The 14,906-nt window shown below is 32.4% G+C and overlaps 1 protein-coding gene and 2 long non-coding RNA genes across 3 annotated transcripts; all 3 read left to right on the top strand.

Annotated features, from left to right (window-relative positions):
• Positions 1-4,070: 4,070 nt before the first annotated feature.
• On the top strand, positions 4,071-6,531 carry LOC131615115 (uncharacterized). Its single transcript, XM_058886616.1, has 6 exons — positions 4,071-4,152; positions 5,312-5,367; positions 5,462-5,527; positions 5,695-5,759; positions 5,861-5,893; positions 6,196-6,531. Exons 1-6 carry the CDS (start codon positions 4,071-4,073, stop codon positions 6,203-6,205), a joined length of 312 nt encoding a protein of 103 aa, XP_058742599.1. The 3' UTR covers positions 6,206-6,531.
• A 62-nt stretch (positions 6,532-6,593) lies between these two features.
• LOC131612940 (uncharacterized) lies at positions 6,594-7,608 on the top strand. The gene is made up of 3 exons (XR_009287508.1): positions 6,594-6,841; positions 6,916-7,304; positions 7,498-7,608. It is a non-coding gene; the product is annotated as an uncharacterized LOC131612940 (long non-coding RNA).
• A 4-nt stretch (positions 7,609-7,612) lies between these two features.
• Positions 7,613-10,315, top strand: LOC131612939 (uncharacterized). Its single transcript, XR_009287507.1, has 3 exons — positions 7,613-7,701; positions 9,225-9,368; positions 9,544-10,315. It is a non-coding gene; the product is annotated as an uncharacterized LOC131612939 (long non-coding RNA).
• The last annotated feature ends 4,591 nt before the right edge of the window (positions 10,316-14,906 follow it).

Here is a 14,906-nt window from a genome sequence, read left to right as displayed (position 1 = left end):
AAATATAAAATTTAGAGATAGTACATAAATTAACTTTACTAATTATAATTAATATTATTAAAAATAATTTCCTATCATATAATTGCAAATGAGTTTACTTAACTAATTAAAATGTAAATATTTTCTTAAATAAGTAATTATTAGAGACAACTGATTACGAAGTCGTGAGTTCAAACCCACAACATTTTATTTATTCATTTTTAAAAGTAGAAATTTAAATCAATATATATATATATATATATATATATATATATATATATATATATATATATATATATATATATATATATATATGGAGCATATCAAGTGAGAGCATTTTTTAATGAGAGATGAGAGGAATAAATATCAACCATTAGATTCATCAAGAGAGAGAATGTTAATGCATTAATGTGACCATTAACATTCTCTCTCTTGATGAATCTATTCGTTGATATTTGTTCCTCTCATCTCTCATTATAAAATGCTCTCATTTGATATGACGTATTATATGAGAATGATATTTTTATGTGAGAACATCAAATAAATTTAAACCATTAAAATTTTATATATTCAATTCACATGCATTAAAATAATTTGAGTTTGTGGATCATCTAAAAGCTTAAAATGTAAAGATGGTATTCAAATTAACTTTATATCCACCTATGTAAATTGAGTTTATAGATATTGTGCATATCAATTTTTCAAAAATATGTGTGAGCAAATTTCATATATTAGAAGTGGAAAAAAAACAAATCGTGGAAAATTACTCAAATTTACCTGCTTATACAAACAAATAAAAACATTAAAAATATTTTAGTTGCTGGTATTAGTTTCTATAGTTGTTTATAGATAATTACCAGTTAGTTAATTTTTTTATAAATTTATTAAGATATATTAGTTTGTTATGATTAGGAGTTGAAATAGGTTGGACATAGATAGACTTTGTCTCACTTGTTAAAAATTTTAAAGTTTAAAAAAAATTTCAATTTTTTTTTCAAACACACGTTTTATTTTAATGCTTGAGTATGTAAAATATATAAGAATTTCAAATTGCTAAATACAAGTTATTACACTGTCTAATCACTATTATAAACAATTTTTATTTTTTGTATATTTGACTATTAACATATCTAGTTTATAAACTAGATAAATTAATAATTAAATGCACCAAAAGTAAAAATTGCTTATAATAGTGATCGAATCGTGTATTTCATATCATTTCACTTTTCTAATGTATCATAATTACGCAAAGGTTTAAAGGTATTTTGTATATAACCATCATGTCTATAACTTTATATATATATATATATATATATATATATATATATATATATATATATATATATATATATATATATATATATAAAGGCATTTAAAAGAGAATATTTATCTCAATCCATGGAGTTCTCACATACCACGTGCGTTGTCAAATTTGTTCTTCTGCTTTTTGAGGTATATTTCTGAAAACACATTTTTTGATTTTACGTTGATTTGTTCTGTAGATGCATTTACGGAACATTTTCTTTACTGAATTATTTGGGAGTTTTCCCAAATGTTTTCTAATTTAAAATAGAGAAAATGGTTGATGCACTGATAGTGTAAAATATTTTTACATTGTCAACCAATCACCACCCATGTATTCAATTAAACTATTTTTTTATTTTTAAAAAAATTAATGACATGGAACCTTTATGATTTTCTATTGGATGACAGTGTAAAACTATTTTACATTGTCAGTGCACTACCTTTTAACTCTTTAAAATACTTCCATAGATGCATCTCTGAAAAAACTTAAATTTTGCGAAAAAAATGTGCTTCCGAAGGTGTATCTTCGGAAACAATGGACATAAATGTAATTGCGCTGGGTGCCCAAGAGTATTATGAATGAGACATTCTCTTCTTAAAATTATATATTTTCACTTTACTACTAAGACTATGTACTATGGTTCATTGATTCAACACCCTTCTTTTTCACTTTTTACACACCACATCATCTTCTCCCTCTTCCACCTAATAATTCAACATTCATTCAACTTTTAGATTATGTACAATGGTTCATGGATTCAACACCCTTCTTTTTCACTTTTTACACTCCACATTCTCTTATCTCATTTCCACCTAATAATTCAACACTCATTCAACTTTTACTCACTACAATGGTTTTGTTTAATAAAACTCAACACCTCTATCCCACCACTTTTATTTCATATTCTTATTTTCTTTTATATTTTTGTTTTTGTGATTATATATTAATAACAATTATCGATTGAAATTAAATTTAAATAATTCAGAGTTAAATAATTTTTTTCTAATTTAATAAATTATTTGAATTTTATTTTTCTAATTTTATATTTTTAATTAAATTTTTTCCTTGCAAGTAATAAAGACAAAATATAGGGATAGTCATTATTAAAACAAATAAAATTACAAAAAATTTAAAATGCAAAAATTTATTGTTGGGATCCATTTCACTAAAAAGATGTTTAGAACTACAAACAATAATTTATTGGAGGCTAAATAGAAAAACTAGATAGCAAAAAATCGATTTTTTTTGTGTCCAAATCAAATGAACCAAATCTCTATTTATAGACAAAAAAATGATGAATTTTGGTGAAAATAAAAATAATAAAAATTTGATTTATTATAAAATAATTGTCCCAAATAATTATGATGAAATAAAAATCTAAGTCTATGTTTTGCATCAATCATTACTCGATCCTACTAGTATCATGAGCCTTTGCCTATCTAAAAACGAGAAAACTCCAATTTTTTTGCAGACTTCCACATAGCACTACCATAGTAATTATGGAGAGAAGAATCTCATTCTTTTTTGTTCAATTTGTCTATCCAAGCCACAACCACACACACAGATGCAAACCCTGAAATCCTCCAGAAATCTTCAAAGAAAATGTTAATCACAATAACGATCCTCCTCACAGGTCTCGTATCCTAAGAGGAGAATTTAATCCAAATGACAATGGATGATGCAATAGGTTGAGAATGGAATTTGGGAATATATATATATATATATATATATATATATATATATATATATATATATATATATATATATATATATATATATATATATATATATATATATATATATATATATATGAGAGATCAAATTACACCTGAAGTGTTACACCATGAGATTAATCATATAGATCATACCAATAAAATTTGAGATTAATCTATAAAATCATATAACATATCTCAAACTTTATAGGTATGACCTATATGAAAGAATGTTTCAATCCAATGGTTGATTTTAAAAAATATTTATCCGATGTGAAGTTATTGAGCGAGTGTAACTCGTGGTGTAACTCTTCGAGTGTAATTTGACCCCTCCTTATCACATTCTCATATAACTTACTCATTCTCATTTGATATATATATATATATATATATATATATATATATATATATATATATATATATATATATATATATATATATATAAGGAGAGATCAAGTTACACCCAAAGAGTTACACCACAAGTTACACTCGTTCCTAACTTCATTTCGAATCAATAATTTTTAAAATCAACCGTTGGATTGAAACATAATATCATATAGATAATATCTATAAAATTTGAAGTTAATATATAATAATTTACTATATCATCAAAGTATTCGAAGATTAACATTAGAATGAAGTTTCATATAACGTTAATTTTGATTTAAATATTAAATTAGTATGATAGTATACTCCATGAGAATAACAAAGCTATTTCCTTGTCACATTTATCTACCTAGTTTGTAGCTAACTTCATCAATTATATTTATATTGGTTATTAATAAACATGTTTCTTTATTGGTTATGATTATTACATGTCATTTTTATGCGGTATCAATAGTTAATCTCCCTTGGTACTAAACTTCATTGGTCAAAATTGTGTGTTTTATAACTCCACTCTTAATGGGTCCTAATATAAACTAGCCGTGAGTCATTTATCAAAGTTAAACCAATCCATAAATTTCCTAAGAACACTTCAAACATTGCTGGAAATTAAGAAACTTACACTGTTGGTTAGAATGCTCCCTCTGGTATTTAAGAGAAAGTTACCCCAACTCGCATTTCTATTGCTAATGGTAAAAAAAATCAGGTGTGTTCTGTTGAATGCATCTGCTAATAGTTATGTTGGCAACTTTGGGAAGATTGAACTGTTTGGTAATTCAAATTCAGTTCGTTAACATTCCTCTTTCGGTTATTTTTATCTCATTTATCAATATAACTATAACTACTGTTTTTATAAGCAGCAGCTCTTTATTATTTAATATGTACTTTTATTTCAGCTGCTATGCTGCAGCTTCTTTGAAGACTTGGATCAGTTTGGCACTACAGTGATCGTTTCGGTATATTTGTAATTCTTTTGTTGGTTAATTTTTCCAGCTTTCCTGTTTTATTGGAACCAATTAGACTGTCTTCCCTCTATTTATGCCTTGTTGTCTCTATGGATACATTTGTTTTATATTTTTGTGTTGACATTTAATTTTAATGAAAACACATTATTTTATGTAGATAAATGCATCCTTAATAATGAATGCAATTAGAGATCATTTTATTTAGTATTCGTGCATCATCTAAACAAAATCGGAACAAATTTTTTTAGAAAAACATCAATGTTTTTAGGTCGGTTAGAAATGAACCGATTTAACAATCAGGTATTAAGTCAGGTCTAAATACGACTTAACAAGCTATGACTTGTTACATCGCCCGAGTTTAAGTCGGTTACGAAACCGACTTAAAAACTATGTTATAACCGATTTAGCAAGTATTTTTTTTTGTACTAGTGTCAAATGTGGTTCTTGATTCTAAACTTCGACAATCTATCATATAAGAAAATTGAATGTTCTACCAATTACCTTTTTGCCCTTTTTACAAATACTCAACACTAACACTATCCAAGTGGATAGCTTCTTATTTCTTTACTCATACTGATTTTTATCTGCTTTGCTTCCATCCCTTCTAATAACTCTCTTCTCTTTTTTTCACTGTCTCTCTCTTCTCTTTCTTCATCTCTCTTTATACGACAAACCCTAATTTTCATAATCACAAAATTTGACCTTATTTTTCTCTCCTCATCCATCATATCGTTCTGCTTCTTCTTCAAAATGTTTTGGCAATTTATTTTTGATGGTTTCTACTTTCAAATGAAGCGGATTTCGATGGTATTTGTTCTTCGTCGTCAACCTCTATTATTACTCACAAATATTTGATTTTACACGACAAATCTTCTTCTTCTGCATACCCATAAATTGTTATTGCAGTTTATTTTGATGATTTTGATTTGGTGATTTAGATTTTGATTTAGTTTTTGTTGTTTTAGGTTTAATGGTGTTGGCTCAAGCTAAAAGGGGGGAGATTCGCGGCGGTTTCAAATCTGTGCTATTTGAGAAACCCTAATCCCAATATTTTTCTGTTTCAAAGCTGTGATATTTGATTTGTGTGGGTGCGGTTTTTGGTTTCTGTTTGAAAGCTCATAACATATTCACATCGCTACCGAAGCAGAAGAACAACCAGAATTTTCGCTGAATTTGTAAAGGTAGCTTCTCTATTTCCTATGATTCTTTCAAAAATTTTGGGTAAACAAAAATTAGGGTTGTTAGTTTATTATGATTCTGAGTATGATTTTTAAGATTAGGGTAAACAATTTTTTTCGATTTTAGATCTGTGATATTTGATTTGTGTGGGTGCGATTTTTGGATTCAGGTGTGTTTCGACGGTGAAGAAGAAACATATGAGTGGCGAATGCACATTAAGTCTTATGATCATTGGTAAGCTACTATACCTCACTCATTCTCGCCCGGATATTGTTTTCTCTGTTTGTAGGTTAAAACGTGATGCTGAAATGGAATTTGATCTTGGTTTCAACAAGCACTTGCAGGCAAGGGAGGTTGCTGAATTCTTGGTATGCTTTTTTTGCCTCTGGCATGCATTTCTTGATGTATTATATTGAATCTAAAGCTTTTGATATTATGAAAGACTTGCAGCGAACGAATTCTGTGGCAGTTACTGTGAATAATCTCAAACGCGAATAGCGAAATTTAGCGGTTTGTTCAATTCTGCTATAGTTATGTTATAGTTGTTATTTGATAGCACCAGTAGTCTCCGATTGAACATGATTGATTCAAAAACGCATTGTTGATGAATGATTGAATTTAGTACAACTAAGAGGATTATACTAAATAAAATTGCATGTGTTTTTCTCAGGATGAAATGAAGCAGCTTGCGAAGAGTGAGAGAATGCTGGTTCATGTGTCATTGTTTTATGCAGGGTATCATTGTTTTTGCATTAGTAATGGCGACCTTGATTTCGAGTTTTTGTATCAGTAATGGCAACCTTGATTTCATATCCTGTGATGCAGTTATTTCTGTTTTTGAAACTATTTTGTTAATTGATATTCGTTTTTGTGTTCTTCAATTAATTTTCATGTTGTAAGTTGTTGTATGGATTGCAGACCAGTAACGTATCCGTGGTCCATACCATGAAGAACTGGACATGTTTTCTTGTGTTCGTATGAGCGTGGTCATGTTATAACTGTGCAATATGTTTTCTTCAATTCCTCTTGGTTTCTTATCTCGGGTATAATTTATTATATGTTTATAATTGGATTAAAGCTCTTGATTCCAGAATTAATATTTAGAATTGAATTTGTATTAACTTCTGCAAGATTTGGACATGTTATGTTCCTGGAAATTGTTTATGAGCCAACCTTGAAGTGTGATGCAGGGAATGGAGAATTTCCCACCTACTGCAGCAAATATATTGTCTTCCATAGCTAAAATAGATAGTTTTTTACTGCGATAGAGTGCAAGTCAGTTGCATCTGGACTGACCGCAATGGACTTTAGGCGAGGTATAATTATGATTGTTGATGATGTCGTAACTTTGGTTATGTATATTGATTTTTTTTTGTTTCTACCATTGTAGTATGTTGTGGTGGATTACCTATCGTGAAAGTATCGTTTGTGCGGTTTCATTAATTGGAGTATGTCATCATCATCTAATAGATTATGGAAAAACTGAACAAAAAACCTCTCGCAATGCGGCTGAAAGTGTGAAGAGTCCACGCAAGAGTGGTGCGCGGTTCCAGAGACCGTGCTAGTGGCTCCAAGATTAAGGCGGTCCTCTGGAAGCACACGTTAGTGCTAAGCATTTCATTTAAATTTGTTCTTATTTATTTCAAATTCAGTAATATTGCAACAAGAGTTTGATTTTCATGATTTTTTTGGTGATATGAAGTTATTCGGAGCGGTCTGCGGAATTTTTTAGTAGTTGAAGCTGATACGTGGGGCCATTTGTTATCATAGACTGCAGAGGTAAATTCATGATTCAAATAACGATTTAAGTTGCCAATGTGATCAACATTGTTCACTCCATATCTTTGTAAGAACCCTCTCTCCATAATCTGTAATGCGTCAAATAGATAAATGAAAACTAAATCATGTTCTTTTCTGCAAGATTATTAGATTGATCTAATTCAAAACATTTTAATTTGGGATCTTGGTACAGTATCCAAACGTGGCTGTTTTCGGACCAAATGTTACAATTGATTCCAGTAGAAGCTGCAAGTTGGTTTTGAAGGATCGACCTTTAGTTTTTCTACTCTTTGTGATGTGGCTGGGGGTGTTCAACATTTAAAAAAGATCTTGGTGCTGCAATACTCAATGGAAAAGAAATAGACATTTCTTTTGACAACTTCCCATACTATTTAAGGTATATTTTTGTTCTCCTCTATATCCAATATGTTGTCATTATTCATGAACACATTAAACTTTTATTTTTAGTATTTGAGTTGGTCCAATGTGTTTGAATTTGTGCCTAAGTGCTGCTCATATAAGTAGGATTTCCATTCTTAGTGATATGGGATACAAAGCATTGCCAGATGGATCCAGTTCCCCTGTATCACCTTATTCAAGCTGGAATATTGATCTTACTATGAAAAATATACTCCTACAAGTAACTGAACATGATAGTGTGCATCTTTTACATGAAAGTGTTTTGACTTTTCCAGGTACTAGGAAATGCAAAAGGAGTTGTTGCAGTTGTTATCTCCATTTTGATATTTAAAATACTGAGGCTTTTTTAGCACTGCTGAAGGTACTTTAACTTTGTTACAAATGTTAGGAAAAAGCTGTTAGTTATTCTGAAGGTTAGTAGTTATACTTAGGTTGTTAACAGTTAATAATTAGTTATAGAAAGTTATTAAAACTGTTAGTCAGTTATTGTTCTGTTAGGATCAGTTGCAATGCAGTGTGTGTTTGTATGCAAATATATGTGTGTATGCATGGTTGGCTTGGATATGTATAACTGAAATCTGTTTGTGAGGGTTTTAATGTGAATTGGATCAGATTTGAGTCTTGTATGTATGTGATGTGCAGGAAATCTATATGTGAATGAACCGTATGATACTGGCTTGGAAATCGGTTGGAAGCTTAGTTGTGCATCAAGCTTTGGATTGTGTTGTTTGGATGTACACGTTTTAGTAAATATGACTTGATGCATGTATCGGCGCAAGGCTGCGGTTTGAGTTTGGTTTTGCCCGTGGATTGTTTGGATTTTTGCTTGACATGGATTTGAGTTAGATCTTGTGGAAATGATTGTTTAAGATCTATTGGTTTTTTCTGTTCATTATTGGTATGTGAGCTAGGTTTAGAATGAAAATTTGTTATGTGAATGCACTGTAAGTGTATGGATTGTAGGGACTGAATGAGATGTACATGACTTGGTCTGGATTTCTGAGTTGAATTGAGTTTGAATGAACTGTGGAAATAGTCATGAACGGTGTCAGTTTTTTTTTTGAAATCTGTTAGCGCAGGGTAGGATTAAATTATGACAGGTTTCATGTAATTGCAATTTCGACCTTCTTCAAGGATCATATGGGAGTTCCATTACTTATGGAGCCCAACTTTGCTGACTACAACTGTCAGGTAATATCAAGTCATATCTTCGAGAGTCTAAATTTGTACGATGAGATTGCTATGATTTCTATTTTCTTTGACATTTTTAAATTGCAGTTCAAATTTGGAGTGATTGCACTTTCAAGGGTTATTGTCTTTTCCAATCCAGCCAATACTCAAGTAAGATTAACATGATCTTAAGTTACTATTTCAGTTCATGTAAGTGTTGTTAGATAGTGGCTGGGGGTGTTATACCACTATATCACTGATATAGGTTTGTGCAGGTATTAAATACATGACACTACAATATCATCTTTATTTATCCTTCTTCCATATTAGGAAGGGAGATGGAGATTGTTGTCAACCTTGAGCAAATCATGTGTATAATTACTACGGATGAAGTGATTCTCATGAATTCACTGGATAGTATTGTCGGTCGGTACAAGTCACAGTTATGCAATCGGCTCAGGAAAGAAAAGTATGGTAAGGATTCTTCCTTTTTTGCTTACCGTGTTTCTGTTTTTGAATAGATGATCTTTCCTTTGAATTTCGCGCACTGGAGTTGGTCTGTAATTGAAATGAACATAGTTAGATGCACATGTATTAAATAACCACAAACTGTACTATTTTGGGGTAATTGTATGTTTTTATATTTCAGAACTTTGGTTGCATTGCTTCAAGGTATTGAATCTAACTCCATTGCTATTCCACATTCAACAACCAATTATAACAATAGCAGGATGCAAAACAGATCCAAAATGGAAGTTGAAACAGAAGCAAAACAGGTAGCCACATTGTGTATGATTGTATTCACTTATTTGAGAAGCCAAAGTTATTCTTATGCACTTTTTAGTTCAGTAGCAGTCTCATTATTTCACTTAGCCGTATCTCTCCTAAAATTTGTTCTCTCTTATTTTCATGATAAACTTTTTGCTCATGCTTTAGTGGTTAAATGATTCTAGCAGCATTCGTGTTTCGAATGAACTCGGGGTTCGTAATCCACAGGCCGCACGTTTGACAATGTGCATTATTTTGCAAGTACGGTGGCGTATGATAACTATTAATTCGTTACAAATGTTCTCCTTTTAATTTATGATTTTGGCACTGCTAGAGGATGCGATTGGCAGAAAATTTGTGCTTACATCAATATGGGAACATACTATTTATGTCAATCGAAGAGTTTTGGCAGAGGGATGAAATTCTCAGTTTGGATGTAAATATCACAGGCGGCTCATATAAGCACATTAAAGCTTCAAATGGTAGAGTTATTCAGTATTCATAAGGATTCTAAAGTTTTGAACCACAAAAGCTTTTGAGAATATTGGTAAAAGTGTGCCACCTACATTGTTTTTACTAACCTTCCACTGTCCCAAATCAAACTGTATCTTAATTGCATCAGATTTAGAATGTTCATCCGATTCATCATTAGCTCGGCGCGTTAGGTGGATTTTCAGCTTTTGATAGTCCGGAGCGTCGTTTGCATCTGTGATCGGTTGTATTAGGCACTGCAGAAGGTATATTTTCTGAGTCTGCCATTACTGGTTCTGTTGCAGGTTGTTCCTTTTCAAAAATCTTTGGCTGCTGGTTTCTCGCGCGCTATCAATCATTTCGCCTCGAGTGTGCTTCAGCGTCTGCGCTTCTGAAAGTTAGTTATTAAGGAGTGAAAGTTAGTTATTAAGGAGTGCTTGATGGTTGTGGGACGCTGTTGCACCCCAAAATTTGCCCATTTATTTATTCCCCAATTGGTCCTCACCTTACATTCATGTGCATACCTCATATAGGCCATTCATCCATTACATTCATCCATATCATGGTTACTATCCAGAATTGATGAGAAAAGCGCTTTGTTGAAGAAATTTCTTGGTTCATAAGAGAGGATCTGAAGTCTGATTGTATGACATCATCCGCATTGAAGCTCTCCTAAGATTAGGGCTCCATTATCTTCAATCCAAAGCTTTGATTGAAGGATACAAGCTCGCAAATCATATGGTCTCCCAAATCAGGGTTCTAACCAAAGTCAACGCAGTTGACTTTTTGGTCAACATTTAATCAGGATATGATTTTATAGTGTGAGATGGAGTGAGGCTCGTGTGAAGGTGTGTAGTTGAGTTTCTGTGGCTGATTATTGATTTGAATTGGAATCGGAGATCGATTAATCAGAAAATTTATTTGAAGCCGGAAAAGTCAAACAGTTGACTTTTTTGTCAAAATCAACTGTCCGATATTGATTCTTGGTGGAAATTTGGTCAAAGAAAAGTCAACCCAAATAATTAAAACCAAGATTTAAATAACAATTTCCATTTTAGGAAAGTTGGTTAAAAGAAGAAATGCCAAAAAAGGAAAGTTCTACTTGGAGAATTTTTGGAGGAATTTGAGAATGGGTGAATAACTGACTTCAGGATCCAATGACACGTGATTCAGGGTTTTATCTTGGAATGATGTCAAGAGTAACATTGTTCTATTCATGGCATGTTACAAATTTTTAGTTGGAGGTTTCTCCATTTGGATTTTAAATCAAAAGTTACAAGTTGTTGAAGTTCATGAGTCAAGCTGTTATTTTCCAATGAAAGCAATATTTTGGAAGTGTAAGAATGATTATGTGCAAGACTTTCGTGATGATTTTCATAGTGATCCGGTCCTTAAATCAAGATATCTTCAACTATGAAGTTACCCAATTCATAGCAAGCTAAAACTTTGTAGTTGGAAGTCTCTTTAGTAGATGTTTGGATGCAAAGTTATAAAGCCTAAAAGTTGGTGTTTCTAAATATTTGTTGCCTAGCAGCTAGCAGAATATGGAAAAAGTTTCATGAGTAATTGCGATTGAATCTTTGAGGGCAATTTTCGCTCGAGTCCGTGCTCCGGTTCAGAATGTGTTCAACTATAGACTTGTTCTCCTCATTGTCGTTTACGACTTTGTAAAAGGAATTAAGTCCAGATGGGGTTTGGATCAAGAGATACGGAAGAGAGAAGTCGACGTCTCACTTAGCGTGTTAGATTGGATATTTAGAATTCTGCAGAGAATTTTCTAACTAGTCCAAGGGCCTGACTTTGAAAGGAAAATACATGGTATTCCAGCCACATTCCCTAAGGTTACCAACTTCATTTCTCTTCTATCCAACTTATCTCTCATCATGATGCTAAGTTTGAGAAGAATGATGAGAGAATAAGTGAATTATGTGCACACGAAGTCATAGCCACGCAAGGAATCGAACCGGTACGAAAGTTTGCCAAAACAAGCATGCATGCGTAAAGTGAATAACAGGTTTACTTAAAATACCACCTTTGCTCATTAAGTGTTGAGAAGAATCTATCAGCTACACCACCACATAAATATGAAAATCACCAAGCCATGCACGTGCCACATAAAAAGCAGTAGAAAAACTTTCTACAAAGAGCAAACTTGTTCATTAAGTGTTTGAATAATAATCCTCTACACATGAGCTACACTACACACACGCTCCAGAACTTTTTCTTTTTCTCAGTATCAAAACACGCCTCAATTTTCACACTATCCTCTCATCTTTCTCCTCTCTTTTCTCATGGCTCTCACTCTCACTCCAACTTCAACCATCAATAACAGTTTCTCTAACGGTTTTCACCATCATCTTCATTTGGCATCTTTCTCTAACAACCTCCATAACTAACCATAAAAAACTACAACAAACTCCCTGGACCTTCATCTTCACTACAAAACCTGCACCATCACTCTCATGATTTTTCCCTCTCCGCAAACAACAAAAACTTGGCTTTCTCTCTCAACCTTCTCTGTCAATCTCCACCGAATCTCCTCATCAAGATAGCCTCCTCCTTCAACATTCATCAATGCCAACACTATCACTTTCCATGAATAGTCAGCACTGTAATCATCATCTTCTTCCCATGATTGGAATTTTGAGCCAAGAAACATCCTCCTTCAGTGTATACGCCTTCTGAGTCCATCTCTCAGAGGCTCCGGTGATAGATTTCAAGGCTAACGATTTCATCATCAAGAATGTGAGGCTAGTAGAGTTTTCTGAAGTCTGTTATAACTCAAGAACCGTTCATCATTCAGGTACGTCTTCTGATTCTTCTTAGCATTGTAGTGACATGGTTAGGGCATGAATTTGATTCTTGACTTCATCATTCATTTTCTGTAAATTAGTTTTCGCTTGATTGTTGGAATGATGTATACGAATGCTATATGTTGTGAGGATTTCGTTGATGGGTAGATTTAGCGTTTTATTGAAAGTTCATGAGGTTAGGGTTTTGATAATGGCCACGGTTTGGACTTTAGAGAAAGATTTAGAGAGAACTAAGGCCATATTCGGAATCCACACGAAATTCCGAGTGGGAAGGTGATCGCTTTTTGCGTTTCTGGGCAAGTTAGGGTGGAGCTCCGGCGAGGACCGAACGGAGAAGACGACCGGAAATAAGTTCCGGCGTCTGCATGGTCTTTATGGGACCCTTGACGTGGCAGCTTCCTGATGGCTGTAGTTTTTTCCTATTTCCTTTTTGTCTTATTTTAATTCAAAGTTTTTTGGATACAAAATGTAGTGTTGATCATTGATTGGTTAAAATCGGTTTTTGTCCTGTAGTCACTTAAAATTATATTTGACCAATTGATAAAGGTCCCTATTAGTATCATGTCACGTTGCTTTTTTCTTTTTCCTTAATCTGGCCACTTGAATAAATGAACAAACATCATGCTGTTAGAGAATAGTAAAATGTGAATAAAAAATGGGATAATAAAGTGTTAACGGGCCACGTGTGTTGATTGGGCCTTAGCGCTGTTGTTTTCTGCACTCCCTCTTGTATGGCCCAAACGCGCCAATAACTGGAATATGGTTCTTTTTTTTTTACTACTACACCCCATCTTTAGGCAGATTTGTATCTTATCTCAAACTGTTTTCTCTCCAACTTTTGCTTCATAAATCTTTTTCCCATTGAATAAAAAATAAATAAAAATAGGTTTTAAATAGAATAATGTGTGTAGAAATTTGTGATATTTTTGTTAGATTTTTAGCACTTAGTTTGTTGGTTTTAATAAATCATTTTCTTTAGTGTGTTCATTGTGTCTTTAAGTTTGATCGGTTTTGCAAATTAATTTTGTTTAATACCTTAGGAGTAGAATTTGATTGCCATTTTTTGTGTGATATCAGTAGACTCATATACCATATTGTGTGAAAAAAATAAAAGTTTAATTCTATGTTTTGGTTAGGTTTTCATTAGATTTTCTATACCCGATTTATGTACGTTCCTAAACGGATAACCATGTGAATTTGACCTATAATTTGCTTTGCCTTTATGCAATTGACTTAGTTTCTTTTTGTACATATAAGTAGGGATGTTTAGAGGTCCTAAGACCTGGAGTTGAATTTTTCAAGTCATGTTTTCTTATTTTACTTGATTTTTCTTTGTTACTTGTAAATAACTCGCTTTTGATTAACGATTGTATCGTAACTTGTCCAAACGACCTATAATTTTGTATGAGACTTTGTGACTTGTTTTGTGATTGCTTAGACACCTTTTAGAGGTCATTAGCTACTGACTCATAGCATTTGATTACATCTTTCTAACTTCACTCCTAATTTGAATTCTATTAACTAGTTTTGACCTAGTTTTGTATAGTTTCGTTAGAACTTTGTTTGTTTCAAGTTAATTGACTAACATAGATTGGTATAAGGTCTTGGACCTATAAATGAACTAATTGCTACTGACTTTAAGCTTTGTTCATGTTTTCATTTGCTTTTTGTTTCGATTAATGGATGTTTGTTCGCTAATTGTTAAGTGACGATTTATGCGATACTTTGGTAACTCTTTGTGAATATTTTCGTGTAACGCCATATGGCTTTTGTGTTTGATTTAGGACACTTATTTCCTTGATTTGCTACTGCCCTAGGGCTCTCTTCTCATCTTGTTGGAGTTGTAACTCCATTCTTTTGCCATGTTCCCTTAGACTCTTCCTTCTTTGTTAAGAGGAATTGAGATAGGTTAGGATAGTTATCCTTGACCTTAGGGCCATTAGAATTAGATTAGAATAAC

This window comes from Vicia villosa, linkage group LG6 (assembly GCF_029867415.1).
Source record: "Vicia villosa cultivar HV-30 ecotype Madison, WI linkage group LG6, Vvil1.0, whole genome shotgun sequence".
Classification (NCBI taxonomy): domain Eukaryota; kingdom Viridiplantae; phylum Streptophyta; class Magnoliopsida; order Fabales; family Fabaceae; genus Vicia; species Vicia villosa.
Note: the sequence above shows the minus strand (reverse complement) of the source record. Positions and strands in the feature narration are given on the sequence as shown.